This window comes from Pseudopodoces humilis, chromosome 18 (assembly GCF_049639895.1).
Source record: "Pseudopodoces humilis isolate 2021_Gansu_Grassland_sample_001 chromosome 18, ASM4963989v1, whole genome shotgun sequence".
NCBI classification, from domain to species: domain Eukaryota; kingdom Metazoa; phylum Chordata; class Aves; order Passeriformes; family Paridae; genus Pseudopodoces; species Pseudopodoces humilis.
Genome location: NC_142217.1, coordinates 1,718,333 through 1,738,816, shown reverse-complemented (window position 1 = coordinate 1,738,816; position 20,484 = coordinate 1,718,333). Strand labels below are relative to the sequence as shown.

The 20,484-nt window shown below is 55.4% G+C and overlaps 4 protein-coding genes across 4 annotated transcripts in view; 1 reads left to right on the top strand and 3 right to left on the bottom strand.

The window, feature by feature from the left end:
* Nucleotides 1-2,068, bottom strand: part of LOC148182904 (olfactory receptor 14J1-like) — a 9,423-nt gene extending 7,355 nt beyond the window's left edge. The window contains exons 1-2 of the mRNA XM_088064240.1: nucleotides 1,977-2,068; nucleotides 2-504 (exon numbers count right to left, since the gene is read on the bottom strand). Of these exons, the coding sequence (XP_087920366.1) occupies nucleotides 2-477 (476 nt within the window). The 5' untranslated portion in view covers nucleotides 478-504; nucleotides 1,977-2,068. The remainder of the gene's footprint in view (nucleotide 1; nucleotides 505-1,976) is intronic.
* The window catches only part of LOC148182897 (uncharacterized), a 164,575-nt gene that overhangs the window by 12,040 nt on the left and 132,051 nt on the right, over nucleotides 1-20,484 (top strand). The window contains exon 3 of the mRNA XM_088064260.1: nucleotides 4,577-4,583. Within this exon, the coding sequence (XP_087920386.1) occupies nucleotides 4,577-4,583 (7 nt within the window). The remainder of the gene's footprint in view (nucleotides 1-4,576; nucleotides 4,584-20,484) is intronic.
* The window catches only part of LOC102113223 (uncharacterized), a 33,190-nt gene continuing 20,376 nt past the window's right edge, over nucleotides 7,671-20,484 (bottom strand). The window contains 1 exon segment of the mRNA XM_088064238.1: nucleotides 7,671-8,173. Within this exon segment, the coding sequence (XP_087920364.1) occupies nucleotides 7,671-8,173 (503 nt within the window).
* Nucleotides 16,036-19,012, bottom strand: LOC148182903 (serine/threonine-protein kinase pim-1-like). The gene is made up of 6 exons (XM_088064239.1): nucleotides 18,935-19,012; nucleotides 17,947-18,252; nucleotides 17,768-17,818; nucleotides 17,196-17,562; nucleotides 16,391-16,567; nucleotides 16,036-16,142 (listed from the first exon to the last, which is right to left on the bottom strand). The coding sequence occupies exons 1-6, from the start codon at nucleotides 19,010-19,012 to the stop codon at nucleotides 16,036-16,038; spliced, it is 1,086 nt and encodes a 361-aa protein (XP_087920365.1).

Sequence of the window (20,484 nt, the reverse complement as noted above, 5' to 3'; positions counted from 1 at the left end):
GGCTGTGTGCAGCAGTGAATAGAGAAAGGCACTGGCCCAGGCAGCTGCTGCCATGTGGGCACAAGCTCTGCTGCCCAGGAGGGTCCCGTAGTGCAGGGGTTTGCAGATGGACACGTGGCGGTCGTAGCACATGATGGTCAGCAGGGAAATACTCTGTTGTGGCGTAGAAAACAAAAAAAATACTTGTGACGCATATCCTGTGTAGGAGATGTCTCTGGTGTCCCAGAGGGAATTGTGCATGGCTTTGGGCACAGTGGTGCAGATGGAGCCCAGGTCAGTGAGGGCCAGGTTGAGCAGGAAGAAGAACATGGGGCTGTGCAGGTGGTGGCTGCAGGCTACGGCGCTGATGATGAGGCCGTTGCCCAGGAGGGCAGCCAGGGAGATGCCCAGGAAGAGGCAGAAGTGCAGGAGCTGCAGCTGCCGCGTGTCTGCCAATGCCAGCAGGAGGAAGTGGCTGATGGAGCTGCTGTTGGACATTTGCTGTGGCTGGACATTGGGTACTGCCTGGAGAAAAGGACCGTGAAGAGTTAGAGATGTCTATAATCAAAATCAAAGCCATTTCCCATTCTCCCTCTTCTGTAACACACACGGACACACTTTTGTGTTTAAGAGTTGTAAGGTTTTCTTTATAAGCTCCCGCATATCTCTCTTGGTATTCTTGGACATCAAACCCTCTGCATTTCTGCTGCCCCCATGAAGAACAGAGAAAGTTCTGTGAGACAAAGTAATGAGTGGAGAGTGAAGGGAGATGATCTATGGTTTGACCTGTTCAGAGTTTTTTGGGGCTTTAACCTTCCTCAAATGGAGGGTGATCACCTTCCCATGTTTTCCTATTAAAACAACTAGATATTGCATAAAGCAGATGGATCCACCACAGCCCAGCTCCACATTTGTATCCAAGGACTCACATTCCTCATTTCACCAACCCAACAGCATTTTCAGAACACCTCTGCCTTTCCCCATGGGTCTTTCAGATAACACATAGATGCTCTAGGACAGGTTTGCATCCGGGATTGAAGCTCCCAGCTGGGACTGAAATCTCAGGGAGATTTCCAAGTGTCCTTATGATGGCACTGGATGAAGGGAGATCCAGCTCCTTCCCTGGCTGCACTGCCAGCATTGCCCAGAGCCGGGCACTGGGGACAGCATCCCCCTGAGCCAGCTGTGCCCCCTGCCAGAGCCCCCAGTGCCGGGCAGCTGCTCCCAGCCCTGTGCTCTGCAGAGGGAACTGGGCCCGGGGCTGCAGAGCTGCCCCACGGCTCTGCTGCAGCTCTGCCTGCACAGGAGGGGTTTCACACCTGGGAGCCCGGCCCTGAGGGCAGAGGCTGGGCTGGGGGGACAGGAGGGAGGGGGCTTGTTCAGAGGGAGGGGCTGCACTGCAGGGGCTCCTATGGACATCTCTAAACTCTCTCTGCCACAAGATTTCTGAGCTTTTGTTTTCTCTCATTCCCTGATCTTCTCTCTGCTTCCTGGAGATTTTCCTCCTGCAGGTGTTTCCCTGTGCCTGATCTCTCCCTGCCAGCACCCACAGATCCCAAATCTCTGTGTACTCTCCTTGGCCTGACAGAACCCTGCCTGTTTGCAGGGCTCTGGCTGGGGACAGGTTCTGTTTGCAGCTTGGAGAAAGGACAGCTCAGACAAAGCCTGATGGGTCCAGCAAAGGTGATGTTGGTGCTGTCCATGGGAAGAGTGGCTGAAAGCACATTAGGAATCTCCTGTGAACCTATTGATCACTAAAACTAACAGTTTGTATGCCTCAGGCACTTGTCAAAATTCATAATACCTTTAATATTAATCCACCCCTCCCTGCCATTCTCCAATAGTAGGAAACTGAACACAAAATCTTAGGAAATGTCCTCATTTTATCAAAATCCTTGTCTTGGAAATATTCTATGACTGACCAGAAACCCTCAGCATGTCAGAGCTTCAGGAGCATTCACCTCCCCTCCACCAGAAATACTCAGAGCTGTACTCACAGAGTCTGTAGGCACTGGGATGTTCCAGCTTGAGGAGATGCCTCCAGGAGCTGCAGCTGCATTGTCCTGCAGCCAGAGGCTTCCTGTGTCAAGGGCTGGCAGTGATTCTGCCGCAGGCACTTCTCAGCACCTTCCCAGCCCTGACTGATTGAAGCTCTCTGTGCCTCTGGGCTGTGCCCAGGGTGGCTGCAGGCAGTGCCCCAGCCCTGCTGGGCTGGCAGAAGAGCTGCTCAGCAAGAGAAATGTGCTTTTGAAGCTCTTCTTGGTTTCCAGGAGCTGCCTCTGTGCCAGGAGCCTGGCCCAGCTCAGCAGCACAGACACAGCAGCAGGACTTTAATGAGCCTCTTGGGGCTTTGTGCTGAGGCCCTGAACATCAGTCCTTGAGAGGGAGGGGAAGAAACCTCTCAAGAACTCCAAGTCAGAATGGAACTCCAAAGTTTCTTTCACTTTTAATGGGTCCCACTGAGGGACGTGACTGAGAAAGTGTCCCCAGGCCCCAGGCAGAGCAGAGAACTGCAGGCACTGATGACAGCTGGGGACAAAGAGAAGCCAAGGCTTGGTGCCCTGGGCCACAGCAGCCAATGCTGTGCCACCAAGGGCTGTGAGGAGACACCTTGTCCTGAGGCCCTGGGGCCTCCTGGCACAGCCCCAGCAAGGCTGGCCACTGTCACCCCCTTGGCCTGCCCTCAGCATCCCCCCTAGCCCACATGCCAGTGGCCTCAGGGATCTGCTGGAAGGAGTCCCTGGGGAGCCTTGCTCAGGAATGGCCCTGGGGGGCTCCTTCATGCTCCCAGGGACTGCAGCTTTTCCAAAGCACTTTGGCTTTTGCTTTGGAGTCTCTGAGAGCTTTGTGCAATCCTGGCCTCCAATTATCTGCTGTAATTAGTCCCTTGAGAGGCTTTGTCAGCAACAACACTCAGTGGGGCTCATTAATGCTCCAAGGTACTTCAGGTTCTCAAGGTACTTTCCTTTTTCCTTCCCACACTGAGTCTCTGAGAAGTTTGTGCAATCATGGCCCCAATTATCTGCTTTAACGAGTCCCTTGGGAGCTTTGCATTGACACTCAGTGGGGGCTCATTAATACTTTGAGATACTCAGGGCTTTTTCAGCTACTTTGTATTTTCCTTCCCAAACTGAGTCTCTGGGAGGTTTCTGTGCAATCCTGGCCTCCAGTTCTCTCCTCCAAGGAGTCCATGAGGAGCCTGTGCTGGGGATGAACCTCAGTGGGATCCATTAATGCCTCAAGAAACTTTGGGTGTTTCTTCTGACTTGGACTCCTGGAAAGGTTTGTATAATCTCCTCTCAAGGCCCTGAGGTTCAAGGGCTCAGCTCCAAATGCACCACGGGGCTCATTAGGATCAAGCAAGTCCTAACAAATCATGGCTGTGTTTTAATTTCCCTCTGGTCTGGTGCAGTTCTTAGGAAAGTTTCCTACAATAGTTATGGAGAAATAGTTCAAAGAGCTTCTAGGAAATACTTATTCCTATTATAAAGGTGTCTTTTATTCCTGTTCTCTTTAGAGCAGAGATGATTGCAGCATTCAGTGATGGATATTGATCCAGGGTCTCTCCTAAGGAGGTCTGGCCAGGTCAGAGAAGCTGTGCCTTGAGGTCTGACCCAGTGTGGACAACCTTGCTCCACATTCCCCAGCCCCATCCTGTCTCTCCTCACTCCCCTGGGACCTGCTTTGCTCATAGAACTGACTGCACTCAGGCAAAGAGGGGTTTTCCTTCTTTGATTTAGCAATCTAAAACTGCTGAGTTTCCCCATGGAAAACAGACACCCTCGTCAAGTGTGTGCCAAGCCCAAGGTGCCACCAAGGAGGTTCCCCTTCCCCAAGGCAGAACCACACAAGGAATGTTTCAGACACACAGGGAGTTCTACAAGAAACACAACCCCAGAGTTGGCTGAAGGCAGAATTAGAGCAGCTGCTGAAGGACAGACAAGCTTTGAACTCCTTGCAGCTGAAAGCACCAAGTGGGTTGTTGGGAGGTGTGTGAGTGAGGCAAGAGTGAGGGAAGGGAAATGCAGAGAGCCCTGGAAGTGTTTCTGTGCAGAGAGGCTGCTGCAAGGGCAGTGTTGGACTTCTCTGGGGGGAACTGTGAGGGGGGGATCTTTGCAGAGTGACCTCCCCAGTGACCTAACAGAGCCCCCTGAGATGTCACACACAGACACCTAGGATGTCACAGCCCACTCAGTGATGTCACAAACCTGCGCTGGGACGTCTTCCCAGCATTCTGGGATGTCCCAACCTGTTTTGTCATGTCACAGCCCCTCTCAGATGTCACAAAACCACCTCGTGATGTCACATTTTCTCCTGTGATGTCACACAGCAACATTTGATGTCACAGTTCACTCTATGATCTCACAGTTGGCACTGTGATGTCATACAACCTGTCCTGAGATGTCACATGGCTCTTCTATGATGTCGCTGCCCACTCTAGGATTTCATATCATAGCCATGTGGTGTCACAGTCTGCTCAGTGATGTCACAACCCTCTCTGTGATGTTGTACATCTAACCTCTGGTGTCACAGTCCTCTCTGTGGCATCACAACCCACTAAGTAATATCACTCAGCTCACACTATGATGTCATACAGCCACACTGTGATGCCACACCCTGCTCTATGATGTCACAGAATCCCCTCTATGATGCCATAGCTGCTCAGTGACCTCACACAACAAACTCTGTGATGTCACAGCCCCATCTGTGACCTCACACAACCCACTCGGAGCTGTCACACAGCCCCTTTCTGACATCCCAGCTGCTCTGGGGCTCCAGGACACAGCCACAGAGGTGCTGCTGTGACACAGCCCCCTCTGGCACATCCCACAGCCCCTGCCAGTGCTGAGCCCCTGGCAGCTCTGTCTGGGCCTGCTCGTGTCCCTGAGCTGCCCTGGCAGGGCCCCAGCCCTGCTGGGCTGTGCTCAGGAGCTGCTCCTGGCCAGAGCTGTCTCTCTGCAGCGCTGCCCTTGCCAGGAGCTGCCTCTGGGCCAGGAGCCCGGCCCAGCTCAGCAGCACAGACACAGCACCAGCACTTTCATCACCCTCTCGGGCCTTTGGGGCTCTTGGCATCACACTCAGTCCCTCAGAGTGTGCTCCAGAAACTTCTCAAGAGCTCCAAGTCAGATGGAAACACTGAAGTTTCTTGGAGTTGAAATGAGAGACACGAGTGAGAAAGCGTCCCCAGGTTCCAGGTAGAGCAGAAGACTGGAGGCCCTGATGGCAGCTGGGGACAAGCAAGGGAAAGGTGTCTGTGGTGCTGAGCAAAGCTGGATGTGTTTCAGGAATGCCAAGGGCCAAGGGCTGAGCCCCAGCCCCTGGCAAGGCAGATGCTGTCCCTCCCTCATTGCTCAGGGCTCTTCCCGGGGCACTGGCATGTGGGGATGTGCAATGCCAAGGGCAGCACCATGGGGCGGCCCCTGCCAGGCTGCTGAGCAGGGACAAGGAGGCAATGAGGCCCCAGGGCTGCCAGGGTCACTTGTCCCCTGCTGGCCTCAGGCCCAGGGCCAGCAGCCATGGCCAAAGGGCTGCACAAGTTGCCTCTGGCAGAGCCTTGCAGCTTCACAGCCCATTCCTGTGCCCCCTCCTGAGGGCCAGCCAGGCTGCTGCAGTGGCACTGACCTCACAGCCATCACCACTGCAGCCATGTCCCCTGGGCCTGGCTCTCCCCTTTCCTCTGCCCCTGCCTTGTCTCTGCTGGCATGAAGAGTTGTTTCATTATTATCTTGTCCCCAAGGTGCTGGGGCCAATTGCTTCCCAGTCAGGCTCCTGGAGCAGCAGTGGCTTTTCAGAGCCCAGCCAGAAATGAGCCCTGAAGCAGCAGCTCTGCAGTGCTGGCCACCAGGCCGGGGTGCCAAGGGAGCCTTCTGGCCATGCCCTGGAAGCAGCTGCTGCTGCCAAGGTGCCTTTGGTGCCTCAGGCTGTCCCTGGCACAGCTCCCAGCACGGCACTCTGCACTTGTGCCCGAGCCCTTGCCTGGGTTGGGGCTGGCCTGGGGCTTTTCCTGCAGTGGGATCTGCCCTGGCCATGGCACAGGAAAGGCAGTTCCTGCTGGAGCAGGAGGCTGTGCCTGGAAGGGGCTCAAACAACTCCAGCAAGGCCCTGTTTACTTCAAAATTGCTTTCTAGAGCACTATAGTCTAATAATTGTTATAGCTCCTGTACTCTGGAGTAAATAACTCTTTTTCTTTATTTGCTCTGTGATGTAAATAAATCAAGTTCAGAATCAGTCACAGTTGTATTTGTATAAATATATCTGATATTCCATTGTTAATCCTGTTGGACAAATTGCATTACGGTTCAGTTCCAACAGTCCAATATTTACACATAAACCTTTGACAGACTTGGTCTGGGATTGGATCCAGCTGCTCCCAGTCTCCTCTCTTAGAAGGAATTTAAAAGCCTAGGCATCCTGGAGGGGTTTGAGGATCCATGGTGGCTGCTTGGTATCATTTCTCCACCTCACGACTCAGCAGGAGTTTCTCCAGTAAAGAAATAAAGCTTTTACATGAAGCTCCCACTCTGCCCATGAATCAAAGCCCTGGGAGTGCCTGTGACAGAGCGATGCCTTTGCAGCCCAAGGTCCCCTGGGATGTCACCATGGAATTGCTGTGACTGCGACTGAGAACACGGCTCTTCATCATCCCCAGAAACCCCTGGGAGGTCTCCATGGAACCCCTGTCTGTACCTGTCTCAGACCTGGAGCCAGAGTCTGTTGCCATGGCAACCATTTGCAGTCCCATCCCCAGGCTCATGGGATCACAGAGCCACAGAATTGGCTGAGTTGGGAGGGACCCATGGGGATCCTCCAGTCCAACTGCTGGCCCTGCACAGGACACCCCAACAATCCCAGCCTGGGCCTGGCAGCGCTGGCCAAACGCTGCTGGAGCTCAGCCAGCCCTGGAGCTGGGAGCCTTCCCTGGGGAGCCTGTTCAGTGCCCCAGCAGCCTCGGGGGAAAAACCTTTTCCTCACATCCAGCCTAAACCTGCCCGCCTCAGCTCCAGCCGCTCCCTCCACTCCTGTCCCTGGGCACCAGAGGGAAGAGGTTCCCACAGCCCCCAGCCAGGGACCCGCTCCCAAGGCTGCTGCCATGGCAACCAGGCCTGGCACCAGCTGGGATGCTCGGTTTCCATGGGCTGGGCTTCAGGAATGGCATTCCCCAATTTAATACTCCCACTAAAACTGCGCCACCGCACATTTCCCTCCCAGCTCCCATGGAAAGCACAAAAGGCAAAGATCCCAGGCTGGGATAAGAACAATTTACTGGGAACAGCAATGAGATAAGGAATAAACACAAACGGAAACAATTTTGGTAACAGAAGGGATAAGACAAACTAATTACAGGGAAAACTAACACACCACCAACTGGCTCTTAATGGCCACATATTTCCTCCTGACAAGAAAGGACACCCTTCTCCTCTGGTGAGAGAGAGGGAGTCCTTTTCCTGCCCCTGGCAATGACCTGAGATGGGATTGCATATAATAACAGCTACATGATCAGACTCTCACGTTCTTTGATCCCACATCATGACATTGCCATGGGCAGGAAAAGGGACAGGTGTCTTCCCAGCATGGATCCCAGGGAACATGGATCACCAGGTCTCTGCCCAACATCGGTCCTCCAGTAGGGGATTTCAGCTGGAGCAGTGGACAAAGCTCTACTGGAACTTGGGGCCTTTGCAAGGCTTCCCTTACCAGTACCTCCGTTGGTGTTGGGTCAAGTTAGAGCTCTGGGTGAAGCTCTTCCCACACTGGGGACACTCATAGGGCCTCTCCCCAGTGTGGATGCGCCGGTGACTGATGAGGTTAGAATTCTGCTTGAAGCCCTTCCCACAGTCAGGGCAGCGGAAGGGCCTCTCATCCGTGTGAATCCGCTGGTGCAGGAGGAGATTGGAGCTCCTCTGAAACCTCTTCCCACACTCGGGACACTCGTAGGGCCTCTCCCCAGTGTGGATGCGCTGGTGACGGATGAGTTCAGAGTTGCAGCTGAAGCCCTTCCCACACTCAGGACACTTGTAGGCCAATTCCCCAGTGTGGATCATCTAGTGGCGGATCAGTTTGGTGCTCCACCTGAAGCTCTTCCCACACTCCAAGCACTTGTAGGGCTTCTCCCCATCCTGAAGCTGCTCATGGACCACCAGCTCAGAGCCCCGGCTGGATCTCCGTCCACCTTCCCGGCACAGGGTGGGTCTTTCTTCCTCAGAGCACCCTGGGATGGGTTTGGAGCCCCTCCTCTTGCAGGATCTCTGAAGCTTTTCCTCCCCGCTGGATTCCTGCTCTGTGGAACTGCTCAAAATGGCCTCTTCCACGAGGTTCTGCCGTGGGGATTTGTCCTCCCTGGTCTCCATCCTCAGTTCCTTGTCTGGGGGAGGAAGGACAAGGAGAGGATGGGATTTGCCTCCATGCCAGAGGGAAGGGGAAGGAGATCCCCCCAGTGCGTCCCTGGCAGGACGGCGTCGGCAGCGGGGTTGTCCTGCAGCCGGGGGCCATGCTGGGCTGGGAGATGGAGCAGGAGAGAGGGGGAAAGGGGCACTTTCTCCTCACCTGCCTGGGTGTCCTGGGACATCTTCCTCTTCCTCACAGCAGCCTCCTTCTCCATCCAGCCAAAGTTTAGCAATGAAAAATCCTGGTTTGAGAGAAAATGCAATGGATGATCACTTTGGGTTAGGGGTTTCCTACTCTCCAAGTCCTTCCCTAGAAGTCACTGGGCATCTGGTGCCCATATAAACCACCAAAACACTAATATTCAGTCCCCTAAAATACACAAATGGCCAAGATTCACCAAAAACACCCATCCATGTGTTTACCCTCTCTTGTCTCTCCACTGTAGGGTCCTGGAAGCCCTCCCTGTCTGGATTGCTGCGGGTCAAGTTCGTATTGGTGTTCCCCCTCTCTGTCTGCTGGGGCTCCTGGCAAGCCAGGAGGTTCCCCTTCTCTGGCCTCACCACTTTGGCATCCCAGGAGTCCTGCGTGGTCAGCACTGTCTGGGATCCCTGTTTCAGGCTCCTGGGGTATCCATGGGCCCCCTTGTCCATGCTCCCAACATCTGCAGGCTTCGGAAGCACCCCCAGCTCTGGCATTGCCCGTTTCTGCTGCCCCCATTGCCGCTTTCCCTGCTAGCCCAGCTGGTCCCGGGCGATCCCCACACGGCTCTGGGCTGACAATGCAGCCCCTGAGGCGGGCAGAGCAAGCCCCAGCACGGGGGGAGCCTGCATGCTCCGCTCCCTCGGCAGCCGCGCCCAGCCCCGGGCACAGAGCTCCGGCAGCCCCCATTGCCGCCCCCTCCCCAGAGACCCCCGGGGACCCCCGCAGCCGGGGCTGCCTCTGAGCCAGGCGGCCCCCGAGCCCGGCTGCGTGGCCAGGGGGGCACGGCGAGCCCGGGGCCTCTGTGCCAGCGCTTGTCCCGCTCTCCCTCAGCCTCTGCCCGGCCCGGCCCGGGCCCCCCGGCCCCGCCGGGCCCCGCACGGCCACGGCCGGCCCGGGCCGCTCCCCTCGGAGCCCGCTGCGGACACGGCGCCGGCCCGGCCACACGGACCCGCCTGTGCCGGGGGCCCACGGGCCGCCCAGCGCTGCCCGGGCCTCGGCCCCGAGCACAGAGCTCTGCCCGGGGGACTCCCGGCCCGAGGCGGCGGCTCCGGGCCCGGGCGGCCGCTCCCGGCTCCCACAGCCCGCCCGGGGCCGCCCCGCCCGGGCCGGGGCTGCGCCAGCGCTCCCCGCACCCGCGGGGCTGCAAACCGCTGGGCACAGCTCACAAAAAAACATTCCCCCAGCCCCACAAAACACCAAAATACCAATCGGCCATCACCCCCCCACAAAAAACAATCCAAACCTCAAACCCACAAACCGACCGCTTCCAGCCTCTCCTCCTGCGCCTTCCCAGGGATCCCAAGCCCGCGGGAATGCCCCCGGAGCGGGACAGAAAGCTGCTCCGGCCGAGGCACTTTGAACACCCTGGGCTCTCCTCTGGGGGCCCTGCAACACCCGCCAGTGGAACCTCGCCGTGCAAAGGAACGATTTTGGTGCTCCCTGGGGAGGCCAGAACTGAAACTTTGTTCCTTTTGCCTCGGGCCAGAGACCCCCGGGCTGTTTTCTGCACACACTTCCAGCCCCCAGCGCTTGCTGCAGCCGCTCCCTGCAAATGTCCCACTGCCAGGGCCCTGTCCTTGCTGTCACCCGCTGTGGCTGGCCATGAACAGAGCTCCTGCACTTGCATTTCCAGCTGCTGTGCAACCAGAGCTGAGGGATCTGCAGCTGCCTGAATGCAAAACCTGGCAGAGGAGCCTCTCTCGAGGGGAAATCTCCCCTTCCTGAGCCAGCCCGTGGCAATGCTGCCATTCTCTGCTGCTGCTGCTGCTGCTGGGGCACTCGGGGCTCTGGCCGAGCAGGAAAGGTGACCCTGAGCCAGGAGCTTTCCTTGGCTGCAGCAAAGCCTCGGTGCACAAAGACCTTCCCAGTGCTGTGCTTGTTTGGTTTTTTTAAATTAATTATCACCCCCTGTGAGCTGTGGGCAGAGCTCTGTAACTGTGTGTGACACTTGTCTGTGGCACTGTGGGGGTGGCCAAGGGGACCTTCCCCGAGCTGTCTGCAGAGGAATCCACAGCAGCCCAGGCCGGGGGTGCTCAGTGGCCGCTCAGTTCCGCTGACTGGACGCGGCTCTGGACGCTTCCCTTGGAGCGTCTCCAGGGAGGGAACGCTGGGGCTGCTGTCCCGGCTGTGGTGTCACTGCCAGGGGAACGCTGGGGCTGCTGTCCCGGCTGTGGTGTCACTGCCAGGGGAACGCTGGGGCTGCCCCGCTCCTGCCCCACCCCATCAGCTCTGCCAGCGCCTCCAGGGGACACAAAGGCTGAGCCAAAGGGTGAGAGTTGCACAAGGGGCTGAGCTGGGATCTGGGACCCTTTGGGATCATGGAGTCCAGCCCCCGGCCCTGCACAGACACCCCAACAATCGCAGCCTGTGCATCCCTGGCAGCGCTGGCCAAAGGCTCCTGGAGCTGCGGCAGCCTCGGGGCCGTGCCCATTCCCTGGGGAGCCTGGGCAGTGCCCCAGCCCCCTGGGGGGGAAGAAGCTTTTGCTGATCTCCAGCCCAGCCCTGCCCTGGCCCAGCTCCAGCCATTCCCTCGGTTCCTGTCCCTGCTCACCTGGGCAGAGATCAGAGCTTGCCCAGAGAAGCCGTGGCTGCCCCTGGATCCCTGGAAGTGTCCAAGGCCAGGTTGGACGGGGCTTGGAGCAGTCTGCGATAGTGGAAGGTGTCCCTGCCCATGGCAGGGGGTGGAATGATAAGGTTCACTTAAGGTTTAAAGTCTCTTCCAAGCCAAGGCATTCTGTGATTCTGTGATTTTGGGAGAGATGCTGAAGCTCTGGCTCAGCTTTATCTCAGCAAATGTCTGGACCCAGCAGCAGCCATGGGTGGGATCATCTCCTCCTCCCTCTCGCTGTGGCTGTAACTCACCCAAGGGCAGTGTCATAAATTGAAATTTGGACGACTAGGTCTATTCAGGTAACAGCAGTTTAATAATAAGAAAAAAAATGATACAATTTAGTGAATTGAATACAAGAATCCAATTTAATAAAAGAATACAATTTAGTGGATTGAGTAACAATTTGATATAGAAGGAATACAATTTAGTAAAAGAGTACAATTTAGTGAATATATTCATATATATATATACATATGTATATATATGTATGAATATATATATGAATACAGCTTGCCAGTAATTATGATTAAAGCATAAGCAAAACTGACCGTGGTACGGAGAGGGCTTCTCAACCCCCTTACATATGAAATAAAGCAATTCAAACTAAACTTATATACTGTATGCTTATACATATTCATTCATGTTTACAGTAAATCTCATCTTATTTCTGATTCTTTACTTTTACATCACAATTCTTCATGGTGCATGCTTCACTTGTTGCTAGGGGATCTTCAGTCTTCTTTTGGTGGTCTTTTGATGAAGGCTTACACTCATCCTCATTGTCCTCTGGATAACTTTACAGGCTGTGTGTGCGTCCTAAGTGTTGTGTTATGTAAGTGAGCATTGTGCTCCACTAATTAGTCTTATATTTTATAATTTTCAGGCCTTATGCCTAAAGTCATTCCAACTTTATCCATCTCAAGGTCGATTTTGTCTTAGGACATTTCTTATCTCAAAACTACATTCTGTACCTTAATTTTAACATGTAACACCTGTAGAGGGCTACATCTGTCTTGTAACACCAATTCCCTTGATTGCTCCTAAGAATAACTTTCCAAATAGTTACAATTTAGTTAGCACGAATCATTTCCATTTATTACAGGAGGGTGTGAAAACAGGAGCATTGTTTGGTGTGGCCTCCTCTCTGCCTTTCACACCTTTCAGTGCTTTGACCCAGCCCAGAGCTTTCTCCAAGAGTGCAATGAAGCAGCTGTTCCTGCTCCCAGCTCTGGCTCTTCCCAGTCTCTGCCCCTGCCTGGTTTTGTCCCTCTTGCTGTGCCCTCTGTTCCCCCAGGGGGCTGCCCCAGACTGAGGGATCAGATCCAGGCACTGCTGCTGCTCCCTCGGGACCAGCCCCAGTTTGGTTGTTGCTGTCAGTGCCAGCAGAAGCGGTGGCTGGAGCAGCGGGTGCTGACAGTGGCCCAAGGCCCGGGGCTGGAGGGGTCCCTGGGCTGGGGCTGGGAGGGAGCTGCCCCTTGTTCTCCCTCTGCCTCACGCAGAGCTGGGCCGGGCACAAGTGGGGCAGCAGAGCCAACAGGGAGCCTGCGAGTCTCTTCCAGCCGTGCCTGCTCAGAGTTTGGCCTTGGAGCTTCAGGTGGGCAAAGGCAGCTGCTCTGCTCCCTCTGCGTGTGCCCGTGTTCAGCAGTGCTGCTCCATCAGTCTGTGCCCAGCAACGGGGAAAAGCCTCAGCCCTGCAGGGCCAGGAGCTGCCGGGCTCTGCCTGAGCAGCTCAGCCAGCGGGAAGGGAGCTGCTCCACACGGGAACCAGGAGCAAAGGACATGCCTTTTCTAGGACATGCTTTCTGTAAAAAACAAAACAAAACAAAACAAAAAAAACCCCAAAAAATAAATACAAAAAAAATATGAAAGATAAAAGTTACCCTCAAATGTGTACTGAAAAATCTTCTATAACTCTGGAGTAAGAAAGAGGTAACTGATCTTTTGAAAAAGAGAACTCAGCTTTGATTTTAGTTACTTAGTTTGTACACATGCTAGTGGAAAGGATCCATTAGCTGCCTTCCTTGACTGATTTTATGGATGTATTCCAATATTAAGATATTTTACACTGCAGTTAAAGGAATAGGAAATTGAAATACATGTTCTTCATGACTGTGTCTTGAGTGTAAAAATTTTGCAGTTTGAAACTTGGACCTAAAGTGTTGCAAATGGAAGTGATAAATCCCAATGGCCTGAGTGAATGCAGCTTTTCCTATGGGATGTGCAGCACTCCAAGGACTTCCTCAGTGGGGCTGTGGCTGCTTGGAGCTTTGTCCTGTGCCACTCCGGGATGTCATGAAATGGGACTTCACCTGCCACCAGCCCAGGTCACGCTCTGCCACCCCAGCTCCTTGGACCTTGTGTCCCCAAAGAAGACACAAGGTGTTTCTGCTGCTCCACCTTTGCACAGATCCACAGAGAGCTGGGATTATCCCAAGTCTCGTGTCTCCATTGTGCCATATTCCTAAAGAACCAGCAGCCCATCCCGACGAATATGGTGAGTTATGTGGATGGTTGTCAGCTCCCTTTCCTGCCTAGAAATCCCGAAACTGCTTCTAAATGCTGTTCCCTTCAGCTCTTGGACACCTACTGATACAGAGCTGGGGAAAAAATCCCCTGGCCATGGCTTACAAGGTGAGTTATGCCAAAGTTAGAGCTCTGTGGGAAATCTCTATCCATCCCTATCCTTTTAATATATCTGTACGTGGGGGTGTGCATGGATGTGTTTTGTATGGAAAGGAAGGAGTGTGCAAACAACGTGACTGACACTTTCACTCTCTGTGTTCATTCCATACTCATGGGTACCAAGATATTATGGAAACCTTTGCAAGGACAGACCTTCTGTCCATGGATACAGAGACATCCAAGAGCCCCTGGCACAGACAGACCCTTCTGTCCATGGATACAGAGATATCCAAGAGCCCCTGGCACAGACAGACCCTTCTGTCCATGGATACAGAGACACCCAAGAGCCCCTGGCACAGACAGACATTGCTGCTCTTCAGCCACTGACAGGATGAGTCCCTGAGCCTGGGGCTTGGCCTTCCTCGTGGTGAGGGGCATCAAGGAAGGCTGCAGTGTGATGGAGACTGTGATGGGCTGGGAACTCACTGGGGGAAAGGAGGGAGCAGTTGGGAAGGAAAAGGCAGGTGTGGGGACACAACTGTTCAGAGAAGGGCTGAGCTACAGCTTGAGCAAGATGAAAAATGTCATTTGGGGTCATCCCAGATGGATTTCATTTCAGAAGTTATGGAACAAGTTTAATTTTTGGGGGGTGTCATGTTTTCCCTTGGAGGTGGACACTCTGCAGACTTGAGCTGCATTGCCAAAATGCTCAAGTCTCTGCTGCAGGTCACACCGTTTCTTCTTTGGCTGATCCCGGCCCGGTGCTGAGCCCAGCAGAGCCCTGGCAGAGCCCAGAGCAGCCTCAGCATCCGCAGAGCCCGGCTGCAAGGAGAGAAACCAGAAACCGCCCATCAGCTGAAGGCTCCTGTCCCCTTGTCCCAGCCAGCCGCGGTGCCCAGGCCATGCTGGCCGTGCTCAGAGCTGGGCCCAAAGCTGCCCATCACTGCTGCCTTTGGGAGCAGAGCAGGAGGGCAGGACATGTGCCCAGCCTGCAGCCAGCCACGGCAGATCCAGCCCCTCAGCAGCTGCCCAGAGCGGGATGCTCCTGTGCCCGCTGCCATCTCCCAAAAGCTCTTGTCCCACCCATGCCAAGGAGATGAGGACCCACCTCACACCATCCGCTGCCAGAAGAAAAGCTGGTCCCAAACGATGTCCTCAGTCTTCTCCAAGGGCACGGCCCATCCACGCCACAGCTGGTCCCAAGCACTTCCTGATCCAGACTGGACCCCACCTAGAACGCTTCCTTTAGAAAAACAAACAACAAATTAATGAAAATAGGTTACAGACAAAAGGGGAAAAGAAGAAAAAAGGTAAAAAATCTTATGTCTGTCAGGAGCTTGAGGAAGGCCCAACCCCTACATTCTAGGGAAAAACCCACCCACGGGTGAGGGAAGCCCATGCTTTCTCCCTTCCCCCCTGCACTGTCCCCCAAAATCACAGTGATCCCAAAGCAAAGCAGGGGAGTGGAGCAGCCCAAGCCCTTCCTTGCCTGCACAGCAAAGCAGCCGTGCTCAGGTTCTGGAGTCCCACCTGTGCTCCTGCCATGGGGGTTTGTTTGTGTCGGGCTGGCTGCCCCAGCCCCAGCCCGGGGCACGGTGGGTGCTGGGGGCTGTTGGCAGGGCCAGGATCCCACTCCCATTTCGTAACCACCCCAGCCCACGTCCCCAGCCCTGCCAAAAACCAGCTGGGCAGCCACTGAGGAATCAGTTGCATCTGCCCCAGCAAAGGGGAAACCTTTGGTTGCCGGCCAATGCACAAACCTGGGAGCATCCCCCTGGGTCTGGACTTACCTGAAAATTCTCTGTGGAGCCTGGCTATGAAGAAGGTGCCAGAATCAAAGTCCATCATCGCCAGCTCCCGCTGGCCAGGTGGAGGAAGAGGTTGTCATCCTTGCTGCTGTCCTCCATGTCTCCAGCAGCAGCAGCAGCCCCAGCGGGTACAGCTTCTCCAGGGGCTCCTTCTTCCCTGGGGTGACACCAGGCTGTCAGGGTTCTGCCCAGGGCCCGGCTGTCAGTGAAGCAGGACAAGCAAAACCAGCTCAGATGGTGCCCACCAGTGCTGGGCAGAGCAGCTCAGCTCCAGCACAAGGGCTGTGTGTTCCCATTTGATGAGCCCAGTGCAGTGACACAGGCAGGACAAAAAAGTCTGGGTTTCTTTGCTGCTGATTGCCAGGGCATGTGTGGAGCTGTAACTTACCAGGTCCCTGCATCACTGTGCCTGTGGCTCTCTCCCTTCTTCTAGGGCTGATGAATATCCTGCACCCAGGGATCACAGGACAGGTCTTCTAATGAGGGCCTGTCCAAGGAGTTCAGGGATAAACACCACCTGATCAGGATTTGGCAATCTGGGGAGAGAAACCACAAACCACTGGTCAGTTGGAGAAGGCTCCTGTCTGCTTTGCCCCACTATTCCCGTGCCCAGGCCGTGCTGGATGTGCTCAGAGCTGGGCCTAAACTTTCCCATCAATTCTTTGTTTTGGAGGAGAGCAGGACATGTGCCACCTCCTCAGCAGCTGCCAGAGCGGGATGCTCACGAGCCCGCTGCTGTCTCCCAACCCTGGTGTTCCCCCCGTGCCCAGAGATGAGGATCCACCTTGGGAGAGCCGTTGTGGCAGCGGGAGCTGGCCCCATCTGATGTTCCTGCCCCTCCTGAAAGGGTGCTCCCCGCAGACCATCTCGTGCAGCAGGATGCCCAGGGACCAGACGGTCGCTGCCTCGCCATGGTACCACCCGAAGTCGTTCCATTCCGGGGGGCTGTATGACGGTGTTCCTATGGAATATGGATGGAGCTCATCAGGGGGATGCTGCTGCTCCCAGAGCCTGACCCCAGCATCCCTGGGCATGTGGGGGCTGCCCCAGTGGCACACAGGGTGACCTGCTGCCCTCTCACCAGCACCTGGGACTTGGGTACAAACTTGGGGTTGGAAAAGAAGCCACTGGTGTTGGAAGAGGGCAGCTGAAACCCTGGCAAGGCCTGACCATGACACACAAAGGGAAATACCCACTCAGTGCTGGGGAAAAACCACACCCACATCCTCCCTGCTGGCATTGCCCAAAAAATATCTTGAACCAAGGCAAACCAGGTGAGCAGAGCAGTCCAAGCCCATTCTCACCTGCACACCAAACCAGCTGGTGCACAGGTTCTGCCTCTCCCTCTCTGCTACACCCACCCACGGGGGATTTTGTCAGGCTGGCTGCCCCAGCCCCAGTCCTGGGCAGAGTGGCAGGCAAAGGCTGCCAGCAGGGATGGAAGATGGGTCCCCACCCAGCTCTGCTCAAAAGCAACTTGGCTGAAGACACAGACCTGTGACTGGCAGCAAAAGGGAGAATCCCTGCTGCCACACCCAGGTTGGGCCAGGAGATGCCAGGACCGGGAGCCTGTCCCTCTGTGGGCTCACCTGCAAATTGAGTGTAGGCTGTGTCCTGTAGGTAGGTGCCACAGCCGAAGTCGATCAGTTTTGCCTCGCCGGTGTCCAGGTCTACCAAGATGTTCTCCGGTTTGATATCTCGGTGCAGGACCCCGCAGCTGGTGCAGTGCCGCACGGCCGCCAGCACCTGCTGGAACAGCTCCCGCGCCTCTTCCTCGGACAGGAACCTCCGTGCCCGAATGAAACGCCGCAGGTCCTGACACCGCTCCGGGCGCTCCAGCACCATCACGATGGCGTTGGGGAGCTCAAGCCATTCCAGCAGCTGCATCACACCGGGGAAGCCTGTGGACACCTTGTCCAGCAGCACTATCTCCAGTGGTGCGCTGGTGCCGTCGGGCTGCGGGAGGAGCACGGTGCCGTCAGTGGGGCTGAGGCCGTGCCAGGGCTCGGGAAGCCCTCAGCCAGCCCGGGATGCTCTGTGCCCTCCGCTGGTCCCCATGCCCGCTCTCCCTCCAGGTGTCCTGGTGGCTCCCACCCTGCCGGGCCCCGGCTCATCCCCGCCCGGCACGCCCCGGCTTCTGCCGCTGGCCCCGCTCACTCACCAGCTCGCCCCAGTGCCGGACGCGGTTCCGTGGCACCTTTTTGATGGCCACCTGTAAGCCAAAGGGAACAGCGAATTCAGCTCACCGCCCACCGTGTCCAGCCCCATCCTACTCCTCCGCCCCCTTCTCCTCCTCCGCCCCCTCCTCCTCCTCCGCCCGCCGCCGGCCCCTCTGCTCACCGGGAGTCCGTCCGAGAGCCGAGTGGCCGCAAAAACTCTGCCAAAGCCGCCGCGCCCCAGCAGTGAACCCACTCGGTACCGCTGCTGCAGGGCCTCCTGCGCCTTCCCTGGGGAAGAGACGCGGCCGTCAGTGCTCGGCCCGGGGCCAGGAACGGCCCCCGAGCGCTCCCCGACCTCCCCGGGCCGGGCATCCGCAGGCGTTCCCTCATTGGAACGCGACAGCGGCGGAGCTCGGGCCGGGGAAGCCGCAGCGGAGGCGGCGGCGGCGGCCGCCCCGCCTGTGTCCTCCGCGGGCCCCGGGAGGAGCTGGGGCCGGGGCCGGGGTCGAAGGCAGGGCCGGGGCCGGGGCCGGGGTCGGGGTCGGGGCCGGGCCAGGCGGAGCCAAAGGGCAGCGATACCGCCCCAGCCCCAGGCAATGATGCCCGCCCAGCAGCGCCAGCGCCAGCACAGCCAGAGCTGGGCGGAGGCGAGACCGCGGAGGGACGGCCGGGGACGGGGACGGGGCCGGGGACGGGGACGGGGCCGGGGCAGCCCCCCCCGGGGCCGGGGGCGGCCCGGGGGCTTGGCCCGGGTGGGCACGGGGAGAGGGACCCCGGAAGAGGAGGGGACACCGGGAAAGGGCGACGGGGAGGGTGAGCAGGGCAGTGGGAGAGGGAGAGAACAATCGTCGGAGGCAAGAAATGTGCTTGTTGTCTCCTTCCACTGCTGCTGCTGCCGCCGCTGCCGCCGCTGCCGCTGCAACTGAAGCACCGGGACCGTTTGTCCCCGTGTCCGTTTGTCCGTTGCCCGCTCGGCCCCGCCCCGAGCTCCGCGCTCCCCGGGCAGCCCCTGAGCCTGGCCAAACACGGGAACTTTGCCCTGTTGAGCCAAGAGCCAGAGTCTGGACTCCTGCACAGGGGCACAGCAATGCCCTTGGCTGCTGCTGTGCCTTGTCCCTGCTGAGGGTCAGACACCGTCTGAGCACATTCCCTGAATGCAGAATTTGTACCTGAGCCAAGCACTGCACTTGTGTCTCCAGCATTGCTTTCCAAGTAAAACAGGGGAAGGCAAACTGGGTGTAGCTCATGGTATTTTACAGTGTCTAAAACTTGCCAAGTCTCAGATCTTAGAGGTGAGAGCCATTTGGAATGAATGGGATGGAGAAACAGTGCAAGATGGAAAAGGGGAACATAAAAATAAATAGAGAAAAATAGAAAAGAACATATTGGTTGTTTCTTTTGATTTTATTTTCATTTCTTAAAAAAGCTGTTTCAATTTTCCCAGAATCTTTCCCCCAGTCCCATCTCTTCTTTCCAAAAACCTGTCCTGGAGAACGCGGCACAGCTCCTGTCACAAGATGTGCCCCCAGCTGCAGCTTCTCTTGGCTTCCCACACTGTGAGTGCAGCACAACTCTTGCAGCAAAGCAGGACAAATATTTGAAGGACTTGACAACTTGTTCTTTCTTTTCCTTGTGCACTGGGGAGTTGTGCCATTGGTAAGGTTTTCATTGTTCCTCTTCTACCCAAAGAAAACATGATGGGCTACCAGGAATTGTTGGGGAATACAAGCCTGGCTGAATGTGGAGAAAGAATCTGCAGAGCCTGAAGCCAGCAGTGGAGAGCTCATCATTCCAACAGCCCCATGGACATCTTGAAAGTGATCTGGAACATGAAGATGGGCTGACAGAGGGAGTTTGTTTCTGTGTTCAGTTGAGATGATTTTGGGGAGACTTGAAGAATTGTGAGGGATTTTTCTTAGCTTCTTTGGAATTTTGTGGAGATTTGGTGGGATGTTACTGGAATTTGGTGGGGTTTTGAGGAGATTTCTGCAATTTTGGGGGATTTTTGGGGAATTTTGTGGAATTTTGTCTGGATTTTGTGGGATGTTTCTGGAATTTGGTAGGGTTTTGGGAGGTTTTAGGGAATTTTGTGGGATTTTTTTCTGTAATCTTGAGGGATTTTGATCAATACTTTGATCAATATTTTGAGGATACTGGAAGAATAGTGAGGGATTTTTCTGAGATTTTGTGGAATTTTGCGGCAATTTGGTGGGATGTTACTGGAATTTGGTGGGGTTTTCAGAAAATTTAATGAATTGTATGGGATTTTTCTGCAATTTTGTGGGATTTTTCTGCAATTTTGTAGGATATTGAGGAGACTGTGGGATTTTTGTAGAATTTTGAGGGATTTTGAGGAGACATGAAGAATTTTGAGGTATTTTCTTAGATTTTGTGGAAATTTGTGGGGATTTTGTGGCATGTTTCTAAAATTTGGTGGAGTTTTGGAAACATTTAGGGAATTGTATGGAATTTTTCTGCAATTTGGTGGGATTTTCCTTGAATTTTGTGGGATTTTGAGGAGACTTGAAGAATTGTGCGCGATTTTTCTTAGCTTCTTTGGAATTTTGTGGAGATTTTGTGGGATGTTACTGGAATTTGGTGGGGTTTTGAGGAGATTTCTGCAATTTTGTGGGATTTTTTGGGAATTTTGAGGGATTTTGTCTGGATTTTGTGGGATGTTTCTGGAATTTGGTGGGATTTTTTTTGTTATGTTGTGGAA

Coding starts and splice junctions, on each gene's coding strand:
- LOC148182903 (XM_088064239.1), bottom strand. CDS start 19,012: ATGAGCTACACCCAGTTTGCCTTCCCCTGTTTTACTTGGAAAGCAATG. Junction 18,253..18,934: donor AAGTGCAGTGCTTGGCTCAG/GTACAAATTCTG, acceptor CCCCGGCCCCAG/CTCCTCCCGGGGCCCGCGGA. Junction 16,568..17,195: donor AGCCTACACTCAATTTGCAG/GTGAGCCCACAG, acceptor CATATTCCATAG/GAACACCGTCATACAGCCCC.